General features: G+C 55.5%; 1 protein-coding gene across 1 annotated transcript in view; it reads right to left on the bottom strand.

The window, feature by feature from the left end:
- TBC1D22A (TBC1 domain family member 22A) overlaps positions 1-24,688 on the bottom strand; it is a 263,232-nt gene that overhangs the window by 83,548 nt on the left and 154,996 nt on the right. Inside the window, exon 9 of the mRNA XM_068971006.1 lies at positions 18,613-18,722. Within this exon, the coding sequence (XP_068827107.1) occupies positions 18,613-18,722 (110 nt within the window). The remainder of the gene's footprint in view (positions 1-18,612; positions 18,723-24,688) is intronic.

Raw genomic sequence — 24,688 nt, 5'->3', positions numbered from 1 at the left:
GGACATGGGCACAGCAACCCTGCACCACGTGGCCCGGGATCTGTGGCGGCGTCGGGGGCGGGGAGGGCTCCCGGAGACATGGCCAGGAGAGGACGGCCTTCACGCCTGCAGTGATGTCTGAGGCTGAGCAGTCAGGCGTGGTGCTCGGGCTCCTGCACCACCAACACTCTCTGGGCTTAAAATGCGTGTGCACACAAGCATGTGCACACATACACACAGGAACACACACAAGCATGTGTATACACACACGGGCACAAAATGCATGTGTGCACACAAGCACATGCGCACACACACAGAGGCACACACACAAACACGTGTACACACACATGGGCACAAAATGTGTGTGCACACAAGCATGTGCACACACACAGAAGTACATATACAAACACATGTACACACACACGGGCACAAAATGCGTGTGCACACACAAGCACATGCACACACAGGCACACACACAAACAGGTGTACACACACGGGCACAAAATGCATGTGCGCACACAAGCACATGCACACACACACAGAGGCACACACACCAACATGTGTACACACACGGGCACAAAATGTGTGTGCACACAAGCACGTGCACACACAGGCACACACACAAGCATGTGTACACACATGGACACCCACACATACACATGTGCACACAGACAAGGATGAGTACACACACACGGGCACATACACACACACACTCCTACACAAGTGCATACAGAAGCATATGTAAACACATGGGCACACACACTCATACACATGCACACATACACAAGTATGTGTACACACATAAGCACACACTCATACATGTGCACACATGCACACTCATACACACATGCAGACACACAAGCATGAGTACACACACGGGCACGCACACACACACACACACCCTTCCTGACGAGAGCAGGAGCCGCGGGCACTACGAGACAAAACTAAAAACGCCTACAAGGCAACCATCATCTTTTCCGCACAGAAATGGAAAACGAGCGGACTCAGACCTAACTCCTGCTGCGGTTTCTCCGGCGTGGATTTCAAATGACAGGCCCTGGATCCCAGGCTGTCACGTCTCCACGAGGTCCCGCATGCGCTCTGTTCGGCTCCGCGCAGGGGGACACACACCCGGGGCGGCTGCCCCACGGGCCTGGAAGCATGTGCTTTGTAGATGGGGTGACAAGCTGGTGGGGTCTCGCTACACTGAAGTCTGGGGAAGGGAGGGCTGTCACAGACTGGCGCTGAGTGGACAGGAGCGCTGGGCCCTGAAAGGCCTGCGCACGTCCCAGGGAGACCCCGGCCGTCCCCCCGGCAGAGACAGGCAGCAACACGCAGCCCGAGCTGTCTGTAGCTAAACATTCACAGGCAGAGGAATTCTGGTTTTGAACTTGAACTTGCCAGGGTTAAGCCCTTAAAGACTTGATTTCTCTCCGGAACTTGGGTGACAGAAGAGATTTACACTTGAATTCGGGACATGCTACGTAGCTGGAAGCTTCCATGCTGTCGTCTCACCTCACGGCAGCATCTCCGATGAGGCAGGGGAAGCAGTCAGGCTGGACGTATTTAAGGATGAGAAATAACCTAAGAGTGGTTTTGCAGCCTCAGGCAGAGGCCTTGCAGATGACTGCATTACTGTTCAGGTCTGACGAGCTCCAAAGCCATTGGGACCAGGCTCGGACGGCCCCTCCCCGCGGACCCAGGAAGACACTCAGAGGAGCGGGGTTTCCACTGGGGCTGGCCTGTCCCTAGGGGCAGTGGGCTCCAAGGGGGCACCATGTCCCTGGCTCAGTGGGAACCTAATGGTTATGAAGATAGCCAGCTGCAGGAGCTGGGGGCAGTAGCCCTCAAACCCTGGGCTGGGCTTCCAGGCAGAGGGAGTCCAGCCGGTGCCCCCTGTCTGTTCTCCGTCCCCAGAAACACTGGCCCCAAGAAGGCAACTGACCACCCGCGACTCCGAGAGTCGAGACCGCCAGCAGACCCAGCCCTCCGCCCAGCTCTCGGAACCGGCCGCTCCCCCAGGAAGGCTGCTCCCCTGCACGGCTCTGCCACACACAGGGGGCCTGCCCGGGCCCAGGGCCAGCTCCGACATGGAGGGTTAGGCTGAATGACCCCCAGATTCAGTCCACCGGTTTATTTGGCTCTCACACTAAGATAGGACTTCAAGCTTCTCATTTAGAAGAAATAAAAATTATTCTTTGGTCTCCATCTGCCACTATTTTGTTTTATTTCTCAATTTGTTCAAAACCCAAGGAGGGGAGATGAGTTCTCTTGAAAATCCAAATAGTAAGAAAAGAATGACACCTGAGAGTCTTAAAAAAAAGAAAAAACCTGCATCAAGAAAGGTCCCGAGAGGACAGACAGATGAGGCCTCAGTGTCTGGGCTCAGGCGGGGTGGGGGGCGCGGGGGCAGAGAAGACCCGCCACAGGCCGGGCACAGGGGGTCAGCTGAGGGGTCCAAGCTGAGGACCGTGCCCCTCGGCAGCCAGTAAGCCTCTGAAGAACACACCAAGGACATTCCAGGGCCGGAGGCTGAGCCGGAGGGCGTGAGGTGCCCGCAGCCGCCTCCCAGGAGAGGCACCTGGCCCCGAGGCCGCCCAGCAGGCTCCTCCAGCCTCTGACGAGACCGAGGGTCCTTCCGGATGAGGGGGGCACCGCCCCCAGCATCCCATCCACACCCCCTCCCTCGCCCGCACACATGCCCAGCACAGAACGTATCTGCTGAGAAACCGCAAGTCTCTGCAGGCAAACTAGCAAGCAAGTGAGAATACTCTGTATTTATACGAATATTCACAGTAATAATATGGATAACACTCCATGAAAAGAAACAGGCACACCTGCAAGCTGAGATTTGATTCTGGGTCTTTAAAGAATGATAGGAAAATATAGAAGACTTATTCCACGGAGGGAGGGAGGGAAGGAAGGTCTGAAGAATGTAACGACCTTCTGGGAAGTGTTTTCACAGAAGGTAAAGCCTGAATCAGCAGGGAAAAAGAAATCAAAGCACGCACACCGGGCTCGCCTCACACTCCGGCAGTAATCAGCAGCTCCTCAGAGGAAAGGCGGACCAAATCCTTCTGAAGGAGCACCCTGGACAAGCGCAGAAGGTTCACTCGTGTTGGCTGAGGGGGAGGCCCCAGCACTCGGACAGAGACCCCTCACCTCTGGGACAAGGGGCTGTGCCAGACCAGAGATGTGGGCCCGCAGTGCGTCCCAGAGCCCTTCCCGGCCAGTCTCTCTGCGGGAAAGAGCCTTCCGAGGCTGAAAGCAACCCTGCCCCTCTCATGCTCCCTGGACCTGCGTCCGAACACCTCGCGACACCAGGCCCCATTTCGGGGCCCCTGTGAGCCAGTGAGTGCCGTGAAGGCATCAATCCACACAAGACCGACCCAGGGCGGATGGGCGCTCCTCCCCGGTACAGTACATCCATCCGAGGGCCTCCTGCACGGTGCAGAGAAGTAGGCCGGAGGCTGCCGTCCTGAGACTGGCCCGTGTGCAAGGTCAGCGCTCCCCCTGGGGGGGCCTGGGACCAGGCTTTCGGGTGCCCCCACTTCTCCTGAACCAGTGAGAACGGCTTGCTGGCTGCCGCAGAGCACCGTGCCTTATGCTGAATGCCTGTTCTCCTGCTGGTCCGTGCCAGCAGAGGTGCCTGTGGCAACAGCTCCCAGCACAGGCCCCAGGCTTGGCGCCGCTCGCTCGCCGTGTTTTGACTTTGGCCGTGCTGGGTCTTACAGCGCACAGGCTTGGTCGCCCAGGCCATGTGAGGTCTTGCTTCCCGAACCAGGGATTGACCCGCATCCCCCGCCCTGGAGGGGAACCCCAGGGACGTCCCGGGTGTGGCGTTTCTCACAAGCTCCTGGGAGACGGGGCCAGCTCGTGGCTCGGGAGTTAAGCGTCTCCGGTGACTCCACAGGGACAGGACTCCTGGCAGCTTGCGCCTGGGTCCCTCTGGGCCTTTTGCCTTGGCCTGTGCACCCCACACACATGCACTGTCAGGAATCGCGGCTGTTGTGCTGGAGTCCCAGAACCTGGGGGCAGTCCTGGTTCCCAACACAGTCGGGCAGGAAAACAAACACGGGACTTGTGTTCAGAGATGACGGTCTGGTCGTCAAGCAAACGTTCATCATGCAGGCCACGCAGACACACATGGGGGCTCACCATGACAGGGGGAGCCCTGAGGTCAGAGCACAGCACAGGTGCCTGACCCAAGAACACACTGAGAACGGGAGGCCTGGGCCGAGATGCAGAGAACAGGGGGCCCAGGCAGCCGTGGGCGGGCTGGGCTCACTCCAGGCAGGCAGTGAAGGCCAGTGTGGTGGGAGGGGCCCTGAGGAAGCCAGGCTTGACGGGAGCAGACCAGCCCAAGGCGGGAAGGCCACGTGGGGAGCCAACGGTGAGACCCCAGCAAAGCTACAGGATGAAGCGAACGACACAGAAAGGGCAGCCACCGCAGTCAGGAGACGTGCGTTTGGAAAAGGTGACTCTGGCTGCCAAGGTGAGCCTAACAGAAGAGGCCAGAGAAGACGCGAGACGTCAGCCACCTGACCGAAGACCCTGCCCAGTGATGATGGAAGCGCCCTACCGGAGACGCAGTCAACCCAGGCCGTCCAGACTGCGTCCCTTCAGCAAGCTGCACTGGCTGGTTTTGTGAACTTCAACGGAGGCCTTCTCGCTCATTGCTATTAGCTTGTTCATTTCACATGTCTGGCTGGCACTGTGGGCAGCGGAAATCACGCTGAACCCTGAGCGTGTCGTCCATCACACCAGCTGTCCCTCCAAGTGGAGAGGCCGCGATTGCACGCACACCCTCCACACCCCTTCACGGTCTCTGGGGAGAGGGGAGGAGGAGGACGAGGACAGAGCTCCACGGCATGCTGCTCGGGAGGAAAGAAAGCGGAAGCCTGAGTTGCTCAGTCATACCCAACTCTTTGTGACCCCATGGACTTTAGCCTACCAGGCTCCCTGTCCGTGGGATTTCCCAGGGAAGGATACTGGAGTGGGTTGCCATTCCCTTCTCCAGGGGATCTTCCCAACCCAGGGATCGAACTTGGCTCTCCTGCGCTGGTAAAGAATCCAGGCAGATTCTTTACCAACTGAGCTACCTGGGAAGCCCTTCTCAAGAGGGAGGGCGCCACCGGAGAGCCTAATTTCTTTGATCTTTTATTTCCTCGTCTGTTACGTGGAGACGGGGAGCCTCCTTCACAAGGCACTGGGGGCGTACCTAAAAGAAGCTGGCCAGCGTCCACACCAAGTGTGAGCCCTTCTGCCCACCCGTCCCACAGGTTCCCTGGGGCCATCGGTCACGGGACGTGGTGCGGGCGGAAGGCTCCCCCCAGCCCTGGCAGAGCAGCTTGGTGCTGCCCCTGTAAACTGCTCAGAAAACGGGGACAAGCTGAACGCCTGCTTGGGGACACAGGCCGGCCAGCAACGGCAGCTGGCAAACCAGTATTTGAAGGGAGTCCAGGTAAGTTATTGACCTGAGCTGTAAGGAGGACCCACCAACAGGAGGGTGGGGAGAGGAGAGACTGCCAACAAGCTAGAGTGGAAACCAACGATAACAGGAAAGGCTCCCTGAGGGAAAGGGATCCTGGAACTGGGCGGTTCCAAGGAAATGACATTCCGGAAGAGGCAAAACCGTGGAGATGGCGAGCAGACCACTGGCTGCCAGGGGTTCCGGGAGAGGAAGGGATGAACGTGGGGAGGGCAGGGGATTTTTGGAGCGGCGACCTACTCTGGGCGACGCCGTAAGGGCAGATGTGCAGTGGCGGCGGTGCAGCCACCAAGTCGTGTCCGACTCTTCGCGACCCCAGGGACTGTAGCCGCCAGGCTCCCTGGTCTATGGGACTTTCCAGACAAGAACACTGGAGGGGGTCGCCATTCCCTTCTCCAGGGGATCTTCCCAGCCCCACGACTGAACTCAGGTCTCCTGCACTGCAGGCGGTGTCCTGCATTATAGGCAGATTCTCTATGGACAAGCCAGTAGGGAAGCCCCATAAGTCCTTATACACTTGGCCAAATCCACAGAATGTGCAGCACAGAGAGGGAACCCCAATATCAACCGTGGACTTTAGTTAATAGTAATATACCAACTGGAGGAGGCGACGGCGCCCCACTCCAGGACTCTCGCCTGGAAAATCCAATGGGCAGAGGGGCCTGATAAGCTGCAGTCCGTGGGGTCGTGAAGAGTCGGACATGACTGAGCAACTTCACTTTCACTTTTCACTTTCCTGCATTGGAGAAGGAAATGGCAACCCACTCCAGTGTTCTTGCCTGGAGAATCCCAGGGACGGGGAGCCTGATGGTCTGCCGTCTATGGGCTCGCACAGAGTCAGACACGACTGAAGCGCCTCAGCAGCAGCAGCAATATACCAATAACAGCTCATCAGTTAGAACAAACCCACCGCACTAAAGCAAGATGTTAATAACAGGAGCAAGTGTGTGTCTCTGTGGAGGTAACAGCAGAGTATATCAAACTCTGTACTTTCTGCTCAGTACTTCTGAAAACAGTTCCACAATACAGACTCCATTAATTTAAAAAGTATGCAATGCATCCAAAAGAAAGGAGGAAAGAAGGTGAAATGAATAGAAAATAAACAGCAAAACAGCAGCCTAAGCTGCTGCTAAGTCACTTCAGTCGTGTCCGACTCTGTGTGACCCAAGACAAGGCTCCCCCGTCCCTGGGATTCTCCAGGCAAGACCCCTGGAGTGGGTTGCCACTTCCTTCTCCAATGCATGAAAGTGAAAAGTGAAAGTGAAGTTGCTCAGTCGTGTCCGACTCCTAGCGACCCCATGCACTGCAGCCCACCAGGCTCCTCCGCCCATGGGATTTTCCAGGTAAGAGTACTGGAGTGGGGTGCCATCAGCCTAAACTCCAGCCATATAAATAATTCCATGAATATCCATGAACTAAACACACACTAAAAGAACAGGAAAGCAAAATCCAACTATAAGCTATCCACAAGAAATGTGCTTTAAATAAGATGATACAGATTAAAAGCAAAGAGATGGAAAAAGATAAACCCAGGGAATACTAATCCTAAGGAAGACAGGATCCCTATTTTAATATCAGGTGAACTGGACCCAGGACAGAAGAAATACCAGTAGAGGAATATTTCACAACAATAAACACACAAACTCACCAAGAAAGCATAATCATCCTACATATGTATTCTAAAAATGCTCTCATCACTTCCATTCAACATTGTACTTGAGGCCCTTGACAAAGGAATAGGGCAAGAAGAGAAAATAAAAGCCATACATATTAATAGAAAGAAGTAAAATTCTGTTTATCTGCAGGTGACACCCTTGTGCACTTAAAAAATCCTAAGGCATCCACCAAAAAGCTCCTGGAACTAATAAGTAAATTCAGCAAGATCACCAGAAGCAAGGTGCAGTATATTACATTTTCCAAAAGTGGCCACACAGTATCTCTCATCCCAAATGTTCTTTAATGATGTGATCAGGCCACACCTGCATCAAGAGATGAAGTCTAATTTCCCTCCCTTTGAATCTGGGTGGGCTTGTGCAACTTACACCTTGCTTTCTGGAAGTCTTACCGGGTGTCTTGAACCATCACATCAGAAGTTCAACTTTCCCGAGGCCGCCGTGCCATGAGGACGTTAAGCCACACAGGGAGGCCACAAGCGGGCCGCTCAACTACAGTCTCAGTCTTGGGGTCACCAAGCCCGGGCAACACACACGTAAAAGAGTGAGACTGCAGCTGATTCCAGTCCCCAGGCAACAACCTGTGCCAGCCTTCAAGGCATCCCACATGGGTGCCAGGCACTGTGGTGCACAGACAGCAGCTAGAAGTACAACTGAAACCCTGACCCACAGAGTCTGCAAGTGAGACAAAACACATGCTTTAGTCAGCAAGTTTTGGAGTAATCTGTTATACAATAGGAACTGGACAACTGTCAGTTTACAAAACTCAACTGTATTTGTATAAACCATCAATAAAAACTTAAGAAATTTACAAAGAAAGCTATACTATTTAAAGGACTATCAAAAATAAAAACCTATCTAGAAATAAATTTAAGAAAAGATTAGAAAAACCTATACACTGAAAAGTACAAAATGTTTATGAGGGTAAGTTAAAAAACATTTAAATAAATTTTAAAATATGTCATGCTTATGGACTAGAATAAATCAACGTGGCTAATACTGTTACTTCTGGGAAAACTAACACACAGATTCAAAATATAATCCCATTCAAAAATCCCAGGCCCTAAGACTTTTTCCAAGGCTTTTTTGGTAGGAAATGACTAATGACAAACTTTACATAAAAATTCAAAGAACTAAAAATAGCCAACACAATTTTTTTTAAAAAAGAACACACTAGGAGGACCCACCCTACCCAACTCCAAAGAAAGCTAGAGGTTAGGACAGTGTGCCCTAGCATTAACACTCCGTTAACAGCGCCGAAGAACTGACGCTTTGAACTGGGTGCTGGAGAAGACTCTTGAGGGTCCCTTGGACTGCAAGGAGATCCAACCAGTCCGTTCTGAAGGAGATCAGCCCTGGGATTTCTTTGGAAGGAATGATGCTAAGGCTGAAACTCCAGTACTTTGGCCACCTCATGAGAAGAGTTGACTCATTGGAAAAGACCCTGATGCTGGGAGGGATTGGGGGCAGGAGGAGGAGGGGACGACCCAGGATGAGATGGCTGGATGGCATCACGGACTCGATGGGCGTGAGTCTGAGTGAACTCCGGGAGTTGGTGATGGACAGGGAGGCCTGGCGTGCTGCGATTCGTGGGGTCGCAAAGAGTCGGACACGACTGAGCGACTGAACTGAACTGAACTAAACAGATTAATGAAACATGACCGCGTGTCCAAAAATAGACACTTAAACAGTGATTTTCAGAAAAGGTGCCAAAGCAGTGTATTCTGGAAACAAAACAAAACTGTTCTTAACACACGGAGCTGCTATTAACTAGGAAACCTATATTTACAAAACGAGCCATGGTGCCTTCCTCACAACATACAGAAAAATTAAGTCAAGCTCGATGACAGACCTGAAAGTAAAAACTAAAATTACAGTTTCCAAAAAAATAGGTAAAATTATAGTTTCTAGAAGAAAAACATAGGAGAATACCCTGGCATGCTAGGGGTAGGAAAAGGATTTTTAGTTAGGACACAGAAAATCATTATCACAAAAAATAATAATAATAATAAATCAGAAGTCATCAAAATTAAAATTCTCTGCTCAGCAGAAGACATTGTTAAAAAATACATTGACAAGCCACAAACTTGGGAAAAATATTCTCATAGCCTCCCTCCATATATGGAAGCAGAGCCACTGCACAGTCGGGCCACTCAAGACGGCCCTTCTCTTGCTCTCTGTCCACCCCCTACCTGACCAGCGCCTGCTTCACCTACACCTGGCGCTACTGACTGACCTCCCTTCCTCTGTACCTGCCCCAGCCTCCAGCTAGTGACTGTTCTTATCAAGGGGCAGTGAGGGGCCTGCCCCTCAGCGGGTTTCCCGGGGAACTAGTGAGCCAGCCTGACTTTGCTGTTGTTTAGTCGCTAAATTGTGTCCAGCTCTTTGCAACCCCATGGACTGCAGCTCACCAGGCTCCTCTGTCCTCCACTCTCTCCCAGACTTTGCTCAAGTTTATGGCCATTGAGTTGCTGATGCCATCCAACCATCTCATCCTCTGCCACCCTCTTCTCCTCCTGCCCTCCATCTTTCCCAGCATCAGGGTCTTTTCCAATGAGTGGTGTTGGAGAAGACTCTTGAGAGTCTCTTAGACAGCAAGGAGATCCAACCAGTCCATCCTAAAAATCAGTCCTGAATATTCATTGGAAGGACTGATGCTGAAGCTGAAGCTCCAATACTTTGGCCACCTGATGCGAAGAGCTGACCCATTGGAAAAGACTCTGAGGCTGGGAAAGAAAGAAGGCAGGAGGAGAAGGGGACGACAGAGGATGAGATGGCTGATGGCATCACCGACTCAATGGACGTGAGTGTGAGCAAGCTCCAGGAGATGGTGAAGGACAGGGGAGCCTGGAGTGCTGCAGTCCGGGGGTCACGAAGAACCGGACACGACTGACCAACTGAACAACAGCTCCTCGCATCGGGCGGCCGAAGCTGACCACAGCCTTATCACAGCGAGGGGGCTTCCTTAACTCAATGCAGCTATAAGCTGTGCTGTGCGGGGCCACTCAAGACGGATAGGTCGCAGCAGTTCTGACAAAACATGGTCCACTGGAGGAAGAAATGGAAACCACTACAGTATTCTTGCCGTAAGAACCCCATGAACACTATGAAAAGGCAACCTAATTCCCTCATACCTGGCAAACTCCCTTTCCTCTGGGAACAAAAAGCGCCTCCACGTCCTGCCCACCACCCATGGGGGTCACTCCAGGACCTTGTTTCAGACATGTAAGGTCCCCCCTCCCCCATTAAACCACTGCTGTCTCTGTCACTGACTCTGGGCTTTTCTTTGGTCTTGAAGCTGGCCAAACACAGGGCCTTGTAGGCCTGTGGGGTACAGTCCAACAGTATAGATAAATACACACACACATACACACACACAGGACTGCTCTCCAGCATAAGTAAAAGCAGGGACACGCGAAGCTGGTGCGGACGTGGAGCAGCCAGACCGCGCTTCTGATGGGTGTGTGGAGTAGCATAGCCAACCTGGGGGAAAGGCCCGGGTGGTTTTCATGGAACTTGGCATAGCTCTGCGCCATGACCCAGCAAGTCCTCTCCTAGCAACCCACCCAAGAGAGACCGCACACACCAACCAAAGGGTGTGCACATGAGCGTTCGAGGAAGCCCCTTCCCTGGCAGACAAACAGAAGCAGCAGCCTCGGCTTCCATGGCTGCAGGATGTTTAGACAGGCTGATAGGTTCGCATGGTACAGCGCTGCTTTGTAATTAACAGGAATGAACTATTCATCCAGGCAACAACGTGGATTTCACTGTTTTCGATGCTACTGTAGATGAAATTTTTTCTTAATCTTCTTTTTAAATTGGCACGCAATAATTCATTCTTAATGAATCTCCCGCTGTAGCCCACGAGCCCACACATTCCTGTCTATTCAATAAGCCTTTCTAAAACGTTGCCAGCAGCCCTCACTCTTCTCGACTACAGCTCTCAGGTCACGTCTCCGAGCCTGACGCATCGGAGAGGAGAGAGCAGAGCCTCCCGTGGACCAGACTCTCTGGCCACTCGCCGTCCACTCACGGGCTGGGTGCAAGCCCGGCTCTCCATCCCCCTCCTGCCGCTCCGCTGCCCCTTCCAGGTGGAGACGCCTGATGTGAACAACAGAAGCCAGGCGGGGGCCACGCGGGTGTCCTCTCCACCACTTTCCCAAGCAGCAGACTGGCCCTCTGTCCTCTGTCCTTGGAGCTTGGCGGGGAGTGAAAACAGATCAAGGTCCTGGCTCCTTCTGAGGGTCCTCGGGCCTCTCTCCCTGTTGGAACAGAACCTTCTCGAGGGGCTCTCTGTGCAGGCTCTGGGTCCTGGGGTGCGCCGTGCCTATTCTCTCCAGGGATAACTCACCGCAGCGAGCTCACCCCCGCCCTCCCCATCCCCTCCAGTCCCCCGACACAGGTCTGGTCAACCCTGGCCTTCCTTTGCCAGGCACTAGAGCACCAGGCTGCCAGCCTTTTCTCTGACAAGTAAGCTCCAAGATAAAACAGTTACTTTCCCCAATATTCTCATCACTTCCACGCCAGCAACCAGTTCTTAGAACTGAGTGATTCTTCCCCAAGGAAAGAAAATGTAAATGACTAATTATAAAAGGCAACGGTTCCTTTCTACTCCAAGAGGCCGTCCTGCTAAGTAATGAATCTGAGAGTGATGGTCTGACTGCGGGGCGGGCAGGTATGGAAGCCGTAATTCAGGAGGTGAAAGCTCCCGGCAGCCCTGGCGTGCGGTGTTAGTGAAATGAGAAGTCTGGCGAAGGCCCAAGAATAATCCCCAAGCAGGCCAGGGCGGGTGCCAACGGCCTGGGCTGGGGACCCGACCCGCTGCACCCCGGGGCAGGCAGGCGGGGCTGCTGCATGGGACCTCCGGCAGCTTCCTCCTGGTAAGTTCAGGGGAACACCCCTTCCCCACCCTAAAACTCAAGGACTCCGTCCAGTCATCCTGTCCTAAGGCGGTCCTTCGCAGAGACACAGCTGTCAGCCGGACCTGCTCAGACTGCTGTCGGTGAGCTAAACGAAAACCATCCCCAAAGGCAGCGTCACAAGGACATAACCCCTGAAACCCCTGGAAGAAATAACGGCCCAGCTTTTTTCCCAGCCTCACGGCTCATGTGATCTTCACTCCCCAACAGATGGCCCTTGGCCGCAAGAGCCTGGAGTCCTAACTGCTGGATCGCCAGGGAATTCCCCTAGCAAATCATTCTTTAGAAGTTAGCTCTCAGAAGGCTTCCCTGACAGCTGAGTGGTGAGGAATCCAGCTGCCAAGGCCAGAGGGATGGGTTCAGTCCCTGAAGTGGGAAGACCCCAGTGCTGGGGGTTTAGGAGCAGCTGAGTCCCTGTGCTCTGCAGTCACGGAGCAGCTGCTGCTGGGCCCACGGGTCCCAACAACCGAAGCGCTCGCACCTGGGGGTCCCGCACTCCGCAACACGGGGAGGCCACCGCAACAAGAAGCCACAGCTAGAGACTGGCCCCCACTCACTGCCACTACAGAAAAGCCCGGCAGCAGCAGAGAGACCCAGCAGAGTCAAACACAGAAAAGTTTAAAAATAAATAAAGGTGCAGATTCAGGTTACAAAAGGCACATCTCTGGCTGCAAACCTGACATGGCGCCTGAGGAACACTGACAGCGTGTGAGACCCAGGTGTGGCCCCACTGTGCCGACGGAACAGCAAATCCCAGGCCAGGGCCACCCTCCCCACACTCCCAACGTCCCAGACGGGCAACAACTCACGGTGCCAGGAAACGGGGGGCAGGACCCAGGCAGGAAGAGCCACTGCCCCGGGACCCCGGGACCCCGGGCACAGCTCCCTGGGGCACAGCTCCCTGGGGCACAGCCCGGCCGACACCCCCCGTGCGGCACTGGCTTCGTCCTGTACTTCTCCCGTGTGAGCTCACCCTGGGGTGTCTCCGAGAGAGCACCCTCCCTGCGGGCGGTGGCCCTCACGGTGCTCAGCCAACCGCCGGGCTCCCTGGGGCCCTTTCCAGCGGCCGGTGAGGCCCAAACTGCGTCCATGGTGATACCGAGGGGCCGCCTGCCTGTGCCGCCCTGCGGGCGTGGGCTGCGAGGCTCTGCCACCGGGCTGGCAGGTGAAAGTGCTGGCACGTGGCACAGACAAGCCGGCCCACCAACAATACCCTTAGTGCCACACGTTCATGGCTTGAAAAAGGCCATTTCCTTAGAGGACGTCGCGGCCGGCACAGGAAAGGGTTCTAATCTTACGACCAGCACTATGAACAGCTCCTCAGTATTAGGTGGAAAAACGGGAAGAACACGTGAAGCCATCGAGTGCGTGCCTGCTTAGTCGCTCAGTCGTGTCCGACTCTTTGAGACCCCGTGGACTGTAGCCCCCCAGGCGCCTCTGTCCATGGGACTCTCCAGGCAAGAATCCCGGAGTGGGTTGCCCCGCCCTCCTCCAGGGCCTCTTCCCCACCCAGGGATGGAACCCGCGTCTCTTGTCTGTCTCCTGCCTCGGCAGGCAGGTTCTTTCCCACTAGCGACAGCTGCGGAACAAGGCTCTTGAGACGCGCACCCAAAATGTTAAACTTCTTCCAGAAAAGCAGCTGCTGCAACTCTTTGAGCTGAGAGCAGTACTGGATACGTTTTTTCAAGAAACACCATTGATATTTGAAAGAATGACTGACAGGCAAACTCATTATTCAGACTCGAGTATCGGGCAGACGTTTCCTCAAAAGTGAACAAAGTCAGCCCATCACTTCACGGGAAACAATTCACAGCATTTGTTGCCAATAATAATATTTGAGCTTTGAAACCAGAATTCAAATTTTGGAGAACCCTGACCCACCATCTGAGCGTGATGGTTCTTTAAAGGCAGTAGCACTAAAAAACGTGACTTAAAAAAAAACTTTTTTTTTTTTTTTTTGCTGTGGACCATTTTTGGTCTTTATTGAACCTGCTACAATACTGCTTCTGTTTTACGTTTCAGTGTTCTGGCTTGAGGCATGTGGGATCTTACCTCCCAGACCAGGGATCGAACCGGACTGGGGATTGAACTGGCGCCCTCTGCTTTGGGAGGCGAAATCTTAACCCCTGGACCACCAGGGAAGTCCCAAAGGTGAGTCTTTGATACGATTCGATGAAACGTGCTGTTCAGAATATCAGCATACCTCAGGCGCCCCGCACGCTCCAGTGACCAACGTCTGACGTTACAGGACCACACGTGGGAAGAGATCTGCTCCAAGCGCAAGACGGGCCCGTGGGTCTGTTGTGATGAGCACAGATGTTCACTAGCACGGCTTCACAGTCACACTGCAAGTGGCCTTTAGGAAGCTACCATCTCTTAGGCCGTGGTACAGTACTGAAGGGAAGGCATCCGGTCATCCAGGGGGCTATTACGGAACTTCTCCCTTTTGCAACTACATAGCTACGGGAGTCTGGGTTTTCATCACATACTTCAACAACAACAAAAATACATATTACAACAAGCTGACTGCAGAAACACAGATGAGAATTCAGCCGTCTTCCATCAAGGCACATAAAAGTCAAACCATGCCTCTCTTCTCATTAAACATTTTTGTTTTGGTAAATATTCATTTATCTTAAAACGTTTTACTTATAATAGCATAGAATGGGGAGAAGGCAATGGCACCCCACTCCAGTACTCTTGCCTGGAAAATCCCATGAATGGAGGAGCCTGGTGGTCTGCAGTCCATGGGGTCGCTAAGAGTCAGACAGGACTGAGTGACTTCCCTTTCACTTTTCACTTTCATGCATTGCAGAAGGAAATGGCAACCCACTCCAGAGTTCTTGCCTGGAGAATCCCAGGGACGGGGGAGCCTGGTGGGCTGCCGTCTATGGGGTCGCACAGAGTCGAACACGACTGAAGCGACTTAGCAGCAGCAGCAGCAGCAGCAGCAGCAGCACAGAATGGATTCTTGTTGCTAACGCGAATCACTGACCGGCTCTGCATCATCTGGTGGCGCTCTAACTGGCAGGAACGGGCAGAGTCAGCCCCACTAGTCGGAACAACAGGCGGCCCTGAGACGCAGAGCGGAGACCTCACTGCAGAACCACTGTTTCTGACGGCACCTGGACTTCCGGGGGAGGCTCGTCGCCTGATCTTTACACCTCGCTAGGCACTGATGCCTGGCCTCCTGGCACCAGCGCATCTGATGACCCCTCTGCGGGCCCCTGTCGGCTTGAGGTTCCTGTGCACTTTAGGGAGCCATGCCCAGCACCAAGCATTCGTGGAGGAGGGGTGGAGGCTTGCCCTTTCCTAGTCCGCACTGAGGCTGGGCCCAGGGCCTCCTCTCCCGGCTCCCCGCCGCCGTGAACCAGCGGGGGAGGGATGCACGGCACCCGGTGCTGAGTCTGCAGGTGCCAGGTGCCTGCATGCCCTGGCCCCATGCAGCAGCGTCTCATACCCAGGCCCCAGGGGAGCCCGAAATACAGCTTCTCCATCTAGGCTATTGGAGGGCAAGAGTGTGAACAGATGTGCGCTGTTCTGCAGAACTTCCCCCAGCAAAACGGAACTCATCGCCACTTATCTCAGCTGCCTGGGAGCACCGACAGGCTGGAGACGCTGCGCACTCACCGGGGTCACCTCTTCCCTGTCACCCCTCCAGCCGCACGATGCTGCCCTGGCCTTCCCTGCAAGGAGACTCTGACCCCCTCTCTGAAGCCTCTGGCAACAAGGTGGACCGCCATCACTCGATATAAACCTGAACTTCATCAAGTACAGGGAACAATGCATGAAGACCAGGCTGAGGGTTGTACTCAACAAAATCAAAGTGAGTTTCTCAATGGTCCTCAACCAGGGACTGATGTGATGGAAAGGGTGCTTGAGGACGGTGCCCTACAAGTTCCGAGAAGCATGGAGAGGACAGACGTGCGACCAGGAGCAGGCACCTTGCTAAGGCGCAAGAGCAGCCAGGCCCAAGGGGCACTGACTTGCTAGCCCATTTTCCCTCTTAACCATAAGAGGATAGCCTCTTAAGCACCGTAGCCTCATGGTGCCTGGTCAAAGGCTAAGCGGTGTCCAACTCTTTGCGACTTCATGAACTGCAGCCCACCAGGCTCCTCTGTCCGTGAGATTTTCTAGGCAGGAATACTGCAGCAGGTTGCCACTTCCTTCTTGAGGGGATCTTCCAGACCCAGGGATCGAACCTGTGTCTCCTGCATTGGCAGGCAGATTCTTTCCCACTGCTCCACCTGGGATGCCCTCACAGCCCCACACTCAACCAGTGATAAATGGTGACGGCACCTGCCCACAGTGAGAAGTAGCCTGGGGAGCTCGCACGGGGTCGCCAGGGACGGCCTCATCTAAGGGAATCACAAAGAGCCCCCAAAACCCCCAGATGCCCGTAGCAGGCCTCCCTGAACCCTTGTGCACCAGAGGATCACGTGGAATCAATTGCAACCACTTGCAACCACGTGACAGAAAGATGGATGGCTGCTGCCGGCCTCACGTCTGCTGTACACACACACACACACACACACACACGCACGCATGTGCGCCAGAGAAACATTATGCCTTCCACGCAGCACCCTTGTCAAGAAACCCTTTCATCAGACAAGAAATCTCGGGTGAAAAATGAAAAGCCAGCATCGATTTCAATGTACAGCTGATTTTATTTACAGATAGAAGCCAGATAATCTTGTATTTAAATGGCAGAAGTTCCATCACTCATGATCAGAGAAGTGACATTTGAAATTTATAAAGTTTCACACTACAATTCAATCTCTTTTCCAAGGAGGAAAAGAGTCTGAAGTTTGGAAAGAAAGACTAAAAAATACGAGAACAGTATCAGAGTGGGGAAATGATGAATTGATGCTGGGGCTGAAATACATCTCCAGCAGGCACATTTCTCTTTACAAGATACAAAATGCATCCCCAGGCAACCTGATGGGCCCTCAGATACGAGGTTCCCGTTGTCCGACTCCAGGAAGGGCTTCTGCTTTCTCTGTCAATTCCTAGGTTAACAAGGGGAACGGGGATCCACAGGGTTTTCTTCAAGAGAATTGTCGTGGCTGATTTACGTGCATTAAACCCAAGGGCCTCAATCTTTTGCTGCCTGCTGTTCAGTCGCTGAGTTGTGTCAGACTCTTTGCAACCCCATGGACTGCAGCACACCAGGCCTCCCTGTCCTTCACTGTCTCCTGGAGCTTGCTCACATTCGTGTCCATCGAGTCGGTGATGCCATCCAACCATCTCAGCCTCTGTCGTCCCCTTCTCCTCCTGCCCTCAATCTTTCCCAGCATCAGGGTCTTTTCCAATGAGTCAGCTCTTGGCGTCGGTCTTTAGATGACATCTTAGAAAAGCCTCACTTGGACCACTTCAAATCAAGCAGCTGAGCTGAGGCCTCTCCAGCCAGTGGCGTCAGGAACACCTGCTGTGACATGAGCTTCGGAAAAACTTGTGGGGGACGCTGGTGACAAGCGCATAGCCACGCCCTGTCCTCTCACTCCCGGTGGAAGGACCTGCTTCACCTGGGACAGAGGGGTCCTGGTGGAACCCAAGCCCCCTGCACAGTCTCTGGCCCGGGGTGGCTATCTTTGTAGCAGACCGTCCTCAAGTGAGTGACCAGAACGAACCTCAGACCAAAGCCCTGCCCCAGGCTTTCCCTCCAGGTCCCACTCTGCCCCCGTGCGTGTTCCCTAAGCAGTTTAATGCGTGGTAACACAGTGCTCACACGCCTCTCCCTCCATCCCCAGAGTGGGCGTGACACCAGGCACCAGGCGGGCATCTGAGAAGGCTGTGCGGGCACCAGCTGAGCCAAACGGGGCCTGCAGCTGGCTTGGGGGCCGGCCGGCTTCCTCGGCCGCCTCCTGCCGCACACAGGGCCCCAGCTGCCTTCTGCCCATGACCTGCCGACTGTATCCTCCCCAGGCACCCGCGGAAGAGCCTCCCCGCTGACGCGTGGGGGTGCAGGGCTCCATCGAACCGCCAGGCCCTGGGGGACTGGCTCCTCCGGGAAAACCCCAGCCAGTGGCCCAGCTGGCCGCGGGTCGAGCAGAGCCCCACCCACAGGGGCCCCGTCAACGGGGGCAGGACGCCCTCCGGCTCTCAGCTCCCTCTGGGACCCAGCACCACGTCCTAGGGTGCCAAGGTCCCTGAGCTGAGGATGGCAGGGTGGTGGGGCCAGCCACCCACACGCCCCACGTCACTCTAAATCCGATGCCCTTTAAGGGGCAGGCTCCTCTGAACTCAGTTCCGTGGATGGTGAAACAGCTTGCCAGGACGGCCTGTGCTACGGGCAGAACCTCACAGTCACCGGCTGCAGCAGAGAGGGAGGTGGGCCTAGTGGGGATCGGACTCTGCAGGGGAGGGGTCTCTCCGAGCTTGTACCGTGCCCCCCACGGGCTCTGAAGGGGGGCCTGGTCCCTCTGAGCCTGCACCGTGCCCCCCAGGCGCTCCAGGGGCCCGTGCACAACCCCAGACAGACACACGCACGCTCAGCAGCAAAGTCGGGGCTTCAGAAGGCTTGCGCAGCCGTGGCGGTGGCGGGGCTCACCTGGATGCCGTCCAGCAGCCGGCTCATGCACCAGTACGTGTCAGCCTCCACGTTGCGCAGTGCATCCTCGGGCACCCGGGAGATGTTGGCGGAGTCCGCCTCCTCGTCGTCTGCAGGGCGGGGGAGGGGGAAACAGGGAGCCGTCAGGTCTTGGGAGGACGTGTGCTCTACTCACAGGAACACCACCCCCCCAGGATCCCCCTCCTTCCCACTTCTCTCGCTCTAACTAGACAACTTGTCTTCCACCTCATCACTTAACAGGCCTCAATTTTAATACCTAATTAGTTGCAGATAATTAATATTCTGAATCCTCTCCAATTAATTAACATAATTAATATATTGTAAATCATTGCTTCTTGGGCATTTCACATCCTAAGAGGGGATCTAAAATATATTACTTATACCTAACTGACATCAGAGCTTTTCCATAATATTTTTTAAAAAACTCTGCTTCTAATGTATTCACAAATTCACTCAGTAATAAACCCTCTAAAAACCTGCTTCCAAGGTGAGACTTTCCAAAACCACATACTGCTACGCTGTGAGCAGACACCAAGACAGCAAAAACACAGATGTGTTTGAAAAGAAGAACAGGCAATGGCGCTCTAAGTAGTTTCTTCCTTTGAGTACAAAAATCTAATGAGAAAACATAACTTAAAAGTTTCAAAATGCAAAACAGATGCCTCATTGGAATGGCTTATCAGACATCTGAAGAAACTGATTTTAGATCCTTAGAAAAATTGCCACCATCCAGCATAACACTCATAAATGTTTAAAAAATTGTGTCTCCTATTTCTAAAATTTTATATACTTTTGTTGTATTTTGCAAATATGCATGGCATCCTTGCAATGAAAATGTTCCTTAAGAAAAGAAACATTTCAGCCTGGAACATATTTAGAAAGCTTTAAGTGGATAAAAATGACAATAATTATAATAATGATAACTGCTAATGTGTATTGAGTGATTATTATATATGCCAGGCACTCCGTTGCACCCCTGGGAAAATGGGGTGCAGAGAAGCAACAAGCCAGCCTGGAAATGGTGGGGGGGCGGGTCACAGCATGGACCCATGTCTGTCCCCAAGCCTTGGCCAGGCCTCTGCACTCAGGCACGCCTCGCACCTGACCCGGCCGGACTCCCACCACGTGAGAGGCCTCCCGCTCTGTTCTCTGTTCACAGCAGAAGTAAGAAAGTAAAACCAGGGCGGGCGTTTCCAGGCCGGCAGCCCACAGGAGAGCCGACTGGCTGGGCCCTCAGGAGCCCAGACAGGCTGCCACGGCCCCAACACGCGCACACCCCTCCAGGCACAGCCTCACGGCCGTGTACACCACACAGCACCTCTGGCTCCAAGTCCCTGCAGCCCCCTGGGAGCATGTGTGTCCTTCTGTGCGAAGGAAAGCAGCTCTCAGCCCTTCCTTCATCTGCTCCCTCACGCACTCAACAGATCTTTGTCGGTTTGGTCTGAAGCGTTCTTTTATTGAGATATAATTCAATTAGAGTGTACAATTCAGGGGGTCTTAGGACCTTCATGGGCTTAGGTAGCGTCGCCACTATCTAACTTCAGAATGTTTTCATCACCCCCCAAACACAGCCTGAGCCCAGCAGCAGCCCCTTCCAGCCCCAGGGGCCCCAGGCAGTGTCCCGTCTGCCCCACGGACATGCCTGTGTGGCCATCTCAGGCCAGTGGACACAGGCCACGCGGCCTGTCCTGTCTGGTGGTCCTCACTGCACACGAGGCTTCCGGGAGTGACAGTCTTCCCTCTTTCTATGGCAGAACGACCTCCCACTGCACGCATGGGCCACGCCCTGTTTATCACCCCTCCTTGGTGGGCACTCCCCATGCCCCTACACTCCAGACCCTTGGGCGCAAAGATGAGGAGGAACCAACGCCCCCAAGGAGCTGGCGGATTAAAGGGGGAAACGACTTCAGAAATGGAAAACAGCAGACGTGGGGGGCTGTCTGTTCACAGCCAGGCCCCAGCGGGCAGACTCACGCGGCCCACCCTCCCCTCCGACGCGGGACTAGGGTGAAGCATGCTTTGAGGCCAGCTCTGGGCTCCCTCCCAGCCCAAGGTGCCCATGAACCTGCCCCCCGGGGGCTGCAGGCCTTGCTCTGCCCCCAGGCCGGCCCGGCCAAGCACCTGCCCTCGGAACTCTGTCTGGGAGGCCCATGTGCCCACGGGCCCCGAGCACCCCGGGAACAGAGCCTGCCTGGCTCCACGCACGGCCTCTTCTCCGCTGGTTGACAGGCGGGAAGCCACATTCCCCTCAGGGCTTCCTGCACTGCGCTGTCCGAGTCGCAGGCACCGGGTTGTGCCCAGCATGACGCCCTTCCTGCTTCAAGACCGAGATCACAGACAGGAGTGAAAGTGCCCTCTTTGGGGCACAGACTTCCTTGCTGGGAAAACGACTTGGGCAGGATCGACTTGGCGTCCCCTGAACCAGAGCAGAGCCGACCACTGTCCAGTCTCAGGGCGCAGGGTCTACAAGAGCCCGAGGGCTCCTTGGGGGTGTCTTTCCTCCACGTCCTCGCTTTCAAGGGTCTCCAGACCACTGAGCTACAGGGCCTCAGCCCTCTCCAGGTCACAGAGGAGGTGGGGGCACCCAGGCCAGGCCGGCGGGGAGCGGGCACCTGTGGGAGGCAGGTGGGCGCCTCAGCGAATGCTCTTGGTCTGTTTAGCGGGCGTATCATTTGATCCCAGGAAATGTCGGTGGCCTCTGCCAGGCGTCACTCCCGGCGACAGGCGATTTGTTCCTCTCTGACGTAACAAAGTACTGGCATCTAACTCAGACAGCCCCCACGCCAATCTGTCTTCCGCAGGTCGAGAGAATCGGAATGACCCCTGCTGCCAGAATGAGATAAATACCCCTCTGCCAGAGAAGGCGCCCCCGGCACAGCAGAGCACTGAGAACAGTGCAGAACCTTCCAGAAGCCCCGGGGCTGGGACTGCAGTCGGAGTCGAGGGACAGAGCAGAAACCACAGCAGCTGCCCTGGCGGGGGGCACAGGGGACACTGGCGGTACCAGGGGGCGCGGCTGGACCGGGCACCGACAGAAGAGCAGGCGCAGCAAGGCCCTGCCTGACGGAGGCATGCTCACGCCGCGGGGCGGGCGCCAGCTCTTGGGGCCAAGCCCCCTGACCCCGGGGTGTACACCTGCCCCCGGAGCTTGCCCGCTGCCCTTACAGTCTGCGGGGAGGTGGGGCAGGGGGGAAAGGGGTCTGCGCCTCAGGCCAGCAGGACTCGGTGTCGGCAGAGAGGCCGAGGCCAAGGAGACGGGACACGGAGGTGAGGCGTCCCGGCCACTGGCCCAGGTTCAGGGGAAGAGGCAGGACCCAGAGGGCAGAGCCGATGAACTCACAGGGACAGGAGGGCAGACACCCGACCGGCGCGGGCGGGTGTGAGGCCTGCACAGCTGCACGGCAGCAGGCGTGTCCGAGCAGCGGCTCCCGGTGCCACCCTGGGCCGTGTGGACATCCTGACCCAGCCTGTGAAGACACTGCAGGCGAGGGGAGTGAGGGGCTCGGGGCCCCCAGGGTGGAGGGGGACCCCACACAGCCGGCCCAGCTCCAGGCAGGGCTGACCCCTCCCACTGCTCCAGGAGCCAGGACACCCAGGGCCACGGTGGACTCCGCAAAACGGCGTTTGTGACGAACACGCTGCTTAAAATGACAGAATGTGAACCAAACGGTTCATCAAAACCCGGACTAGACTCCACGTCTTACTTTTATCTTCTAACCACAAATGGACATTAACGCCGGCGTGAGCAACGCGGTCTCGAAGCTGCACCCAGCCCTCCTCCCCAGCTTGTCCGCACACCTCGCTTCGGGGCCAGGCCTGTATCCTGGGGACACCAAGCTGGGGAAAGATCTCCAGCCCCACGGAGCCCTCAGAGTGCCGGGGGCAAGTGCACCGGCCAACGCCAGGGAGGCGCCAAAGGTGTTGATGCCACGGTCCCAGGCAGAAGGCCCGCAGGCCCGAGGGGACCACAGCGAACACAGAGGCGCACAACGGGGAAGACAGACACGTAATAAAAACAGTCTTGCTAGCCACCTGAGACCACGGAAAAGCTTTGGGGCGGGTTTGCATAAATTTTTGAAAATGCTGTCTGGCCGTCTGATTGTTTAAAAAGCAATTTGAAAAACAACCCCAATCTTTATCAACAGCTCCACTCATACGGAAAACTCCAGAACTGCAGGTCAGACACGACACAAGAACATGGCTTAGACGGTGCCGCAGAGAACCCGGGAGGCCCCGCGCGTGACTGGGGGGGCAGGAACCGACCGCTGTTTTCCACAGAAAGGTGCAGGGAAAGAAGACAGCATCTGCTTTCGCAGTGCACTTATTTAGCGGCGGGGCAGGGATGCTGTTTTTAAGCCACTGGGAGAGTCTAACTAAAAGTCTGCCTTTCCCACAGACAAACAGCCCTGGAGCGAAAGTTCCCCACGGCGGTGGTCCTGGCCTTGCAAATCGTGAGAGCTTCCGGGGTGTTTGGGGGTCAGAAGGATTAGGGTGAGGGGATCCGCTGGCTTTCGGAGCGGGGGCACCAGCCATCCTCTGCCAGACACAGGAAACGGTTAGAAAAACGGAAGAGGCGGGGCCTTGTTCGGAGAAAACCACACAGGGGTGTAAGGGCTGCTTTGACACACCCAAAAATCCGTCTTGGGAGCAGGACACATTTCCGTGTCCAGAAGAAAGAAAAGGTGAGTGGGGAAAGAACAGGCAGGGTGAGGAGCCCGAAGCCCTGGGAAACCACGACGAGGAGGCCGTCACGGCAGCCGCCACCACCGACAGACAGACGGACGCACAGGCGGACAGAGGGTTTTTCCTGCGTTTCCATGGCGTGTCCTCTGTGCCGGGGTCCGTTTCACGGGAAGACGCCCACCAGGGAGAACACTCCACCCAGCAGACGCGGGGCCCGCGGGCAGGGAAGGCGCCGGGCAGAGCAGAGCCGGAGTTGGGGCTCGTCTGCTGGGCATTGTGGCCACGCTGGGCCAGGTGAGCGGGCCAGGGCCTCTGACCCCACGCGGACAAGAGGGAAGAGCCCTGGTCGCTGGCCTCCTGGCACAGCGACAACTCGGGAGAGGCAGGGCTTCCTGCAGAAGACCAGCAGCCCCCCTCCTCTCCTCCATCGGATGGCAAGACGGCCAGTCCCTGCACAAGCTCCCTAAGCTGCGGTCTCCTGGGCGGGAACCCCCACGCCTCCCTCTGCCCCCAGGAGACCCCAGCAAGGCTGGGGACACAGGCTGGAGCCTCACTCACGGGGATGGGGACCAGGGAGCTCACAGTGGGCTTCCGCACGAGGTAAACCCAACAGGGTGGCCTGCCAACCAGAAAGGGGAGACAGCTCACAGTTAAACACCGCCAGGACGCTCGCGGATCCAAGGACGCGGACCACCCACGCAGGCTAGAGGGCGGCCTCCCGCACCACAAGCTTCAGGAGGAGAGCCGGGCCTGCTGGGGACCAGCGAGGGCAGCTAAGGGGGCAACGGGGCCGTTATGACCACGTCCATCACCCACCGCGCTTGAGCCCTGCCTGCGACGAGCCTCTTCACCTAATTGGGAGCTTAACTGGCGATCAGAAACACGCCCTTCTCTATCAGCAAGCTGGAGCCGCTCTGCGGTCTAATCTTCCGCATCCCTTGACCTGGGAGATTTAAATTTGAAACGCTGACACTCTGGTGATGGAGACTCCAGCACTTAATTACATAGGTTTGGGCTCCAATGTAGGGGAAAAGTCCTGCTTTGGTGAGAGAGGCGTCTCAGGACCATAAATTCACGAAAACTCCTTGGCCCGGCACAAATGATGAAGGTGATGATCAGACTGGCTGAGCAGTAGGAATGTTTAATTCTAACGTAAGTAATATAAAAGCACCTCAAGGTTACAGCTCACAGGCCGTCAAGAGTTTCCAATTCTGCGACGGAGTTGAAGACCCAGAGCCCTCGGCCGTGGGCAGACGAGGACCACGGGTCAAGGACAAAACGAGGATGACGAGCTCCCTCAGGGTCAGGCAGGCCGACACCATTCGGCCACGTCGGACGATCCACCTCCTGGCCCTGACAGGGACCCTGATGA

Source organism: Capricornis sumatraensis, chromosome 4 (genome assembly GCF_032405125.1).
Source record: "Capricornis sumatraensis isolate serow.1 chromosome 4, serow.2, whole genome shotgun sequence".
In the NCBI taxonomy this organism is placed as follows: domain Eukaryota; kingdom Metazoa; phylum Chordata; class Mammalia; order Artiodactyla; family Bovidae; genus Capricornis; species Capricornis sumatraensis.
This window is presented reverse-complemented; position numbering and strand designations above follow the sequence as displayed.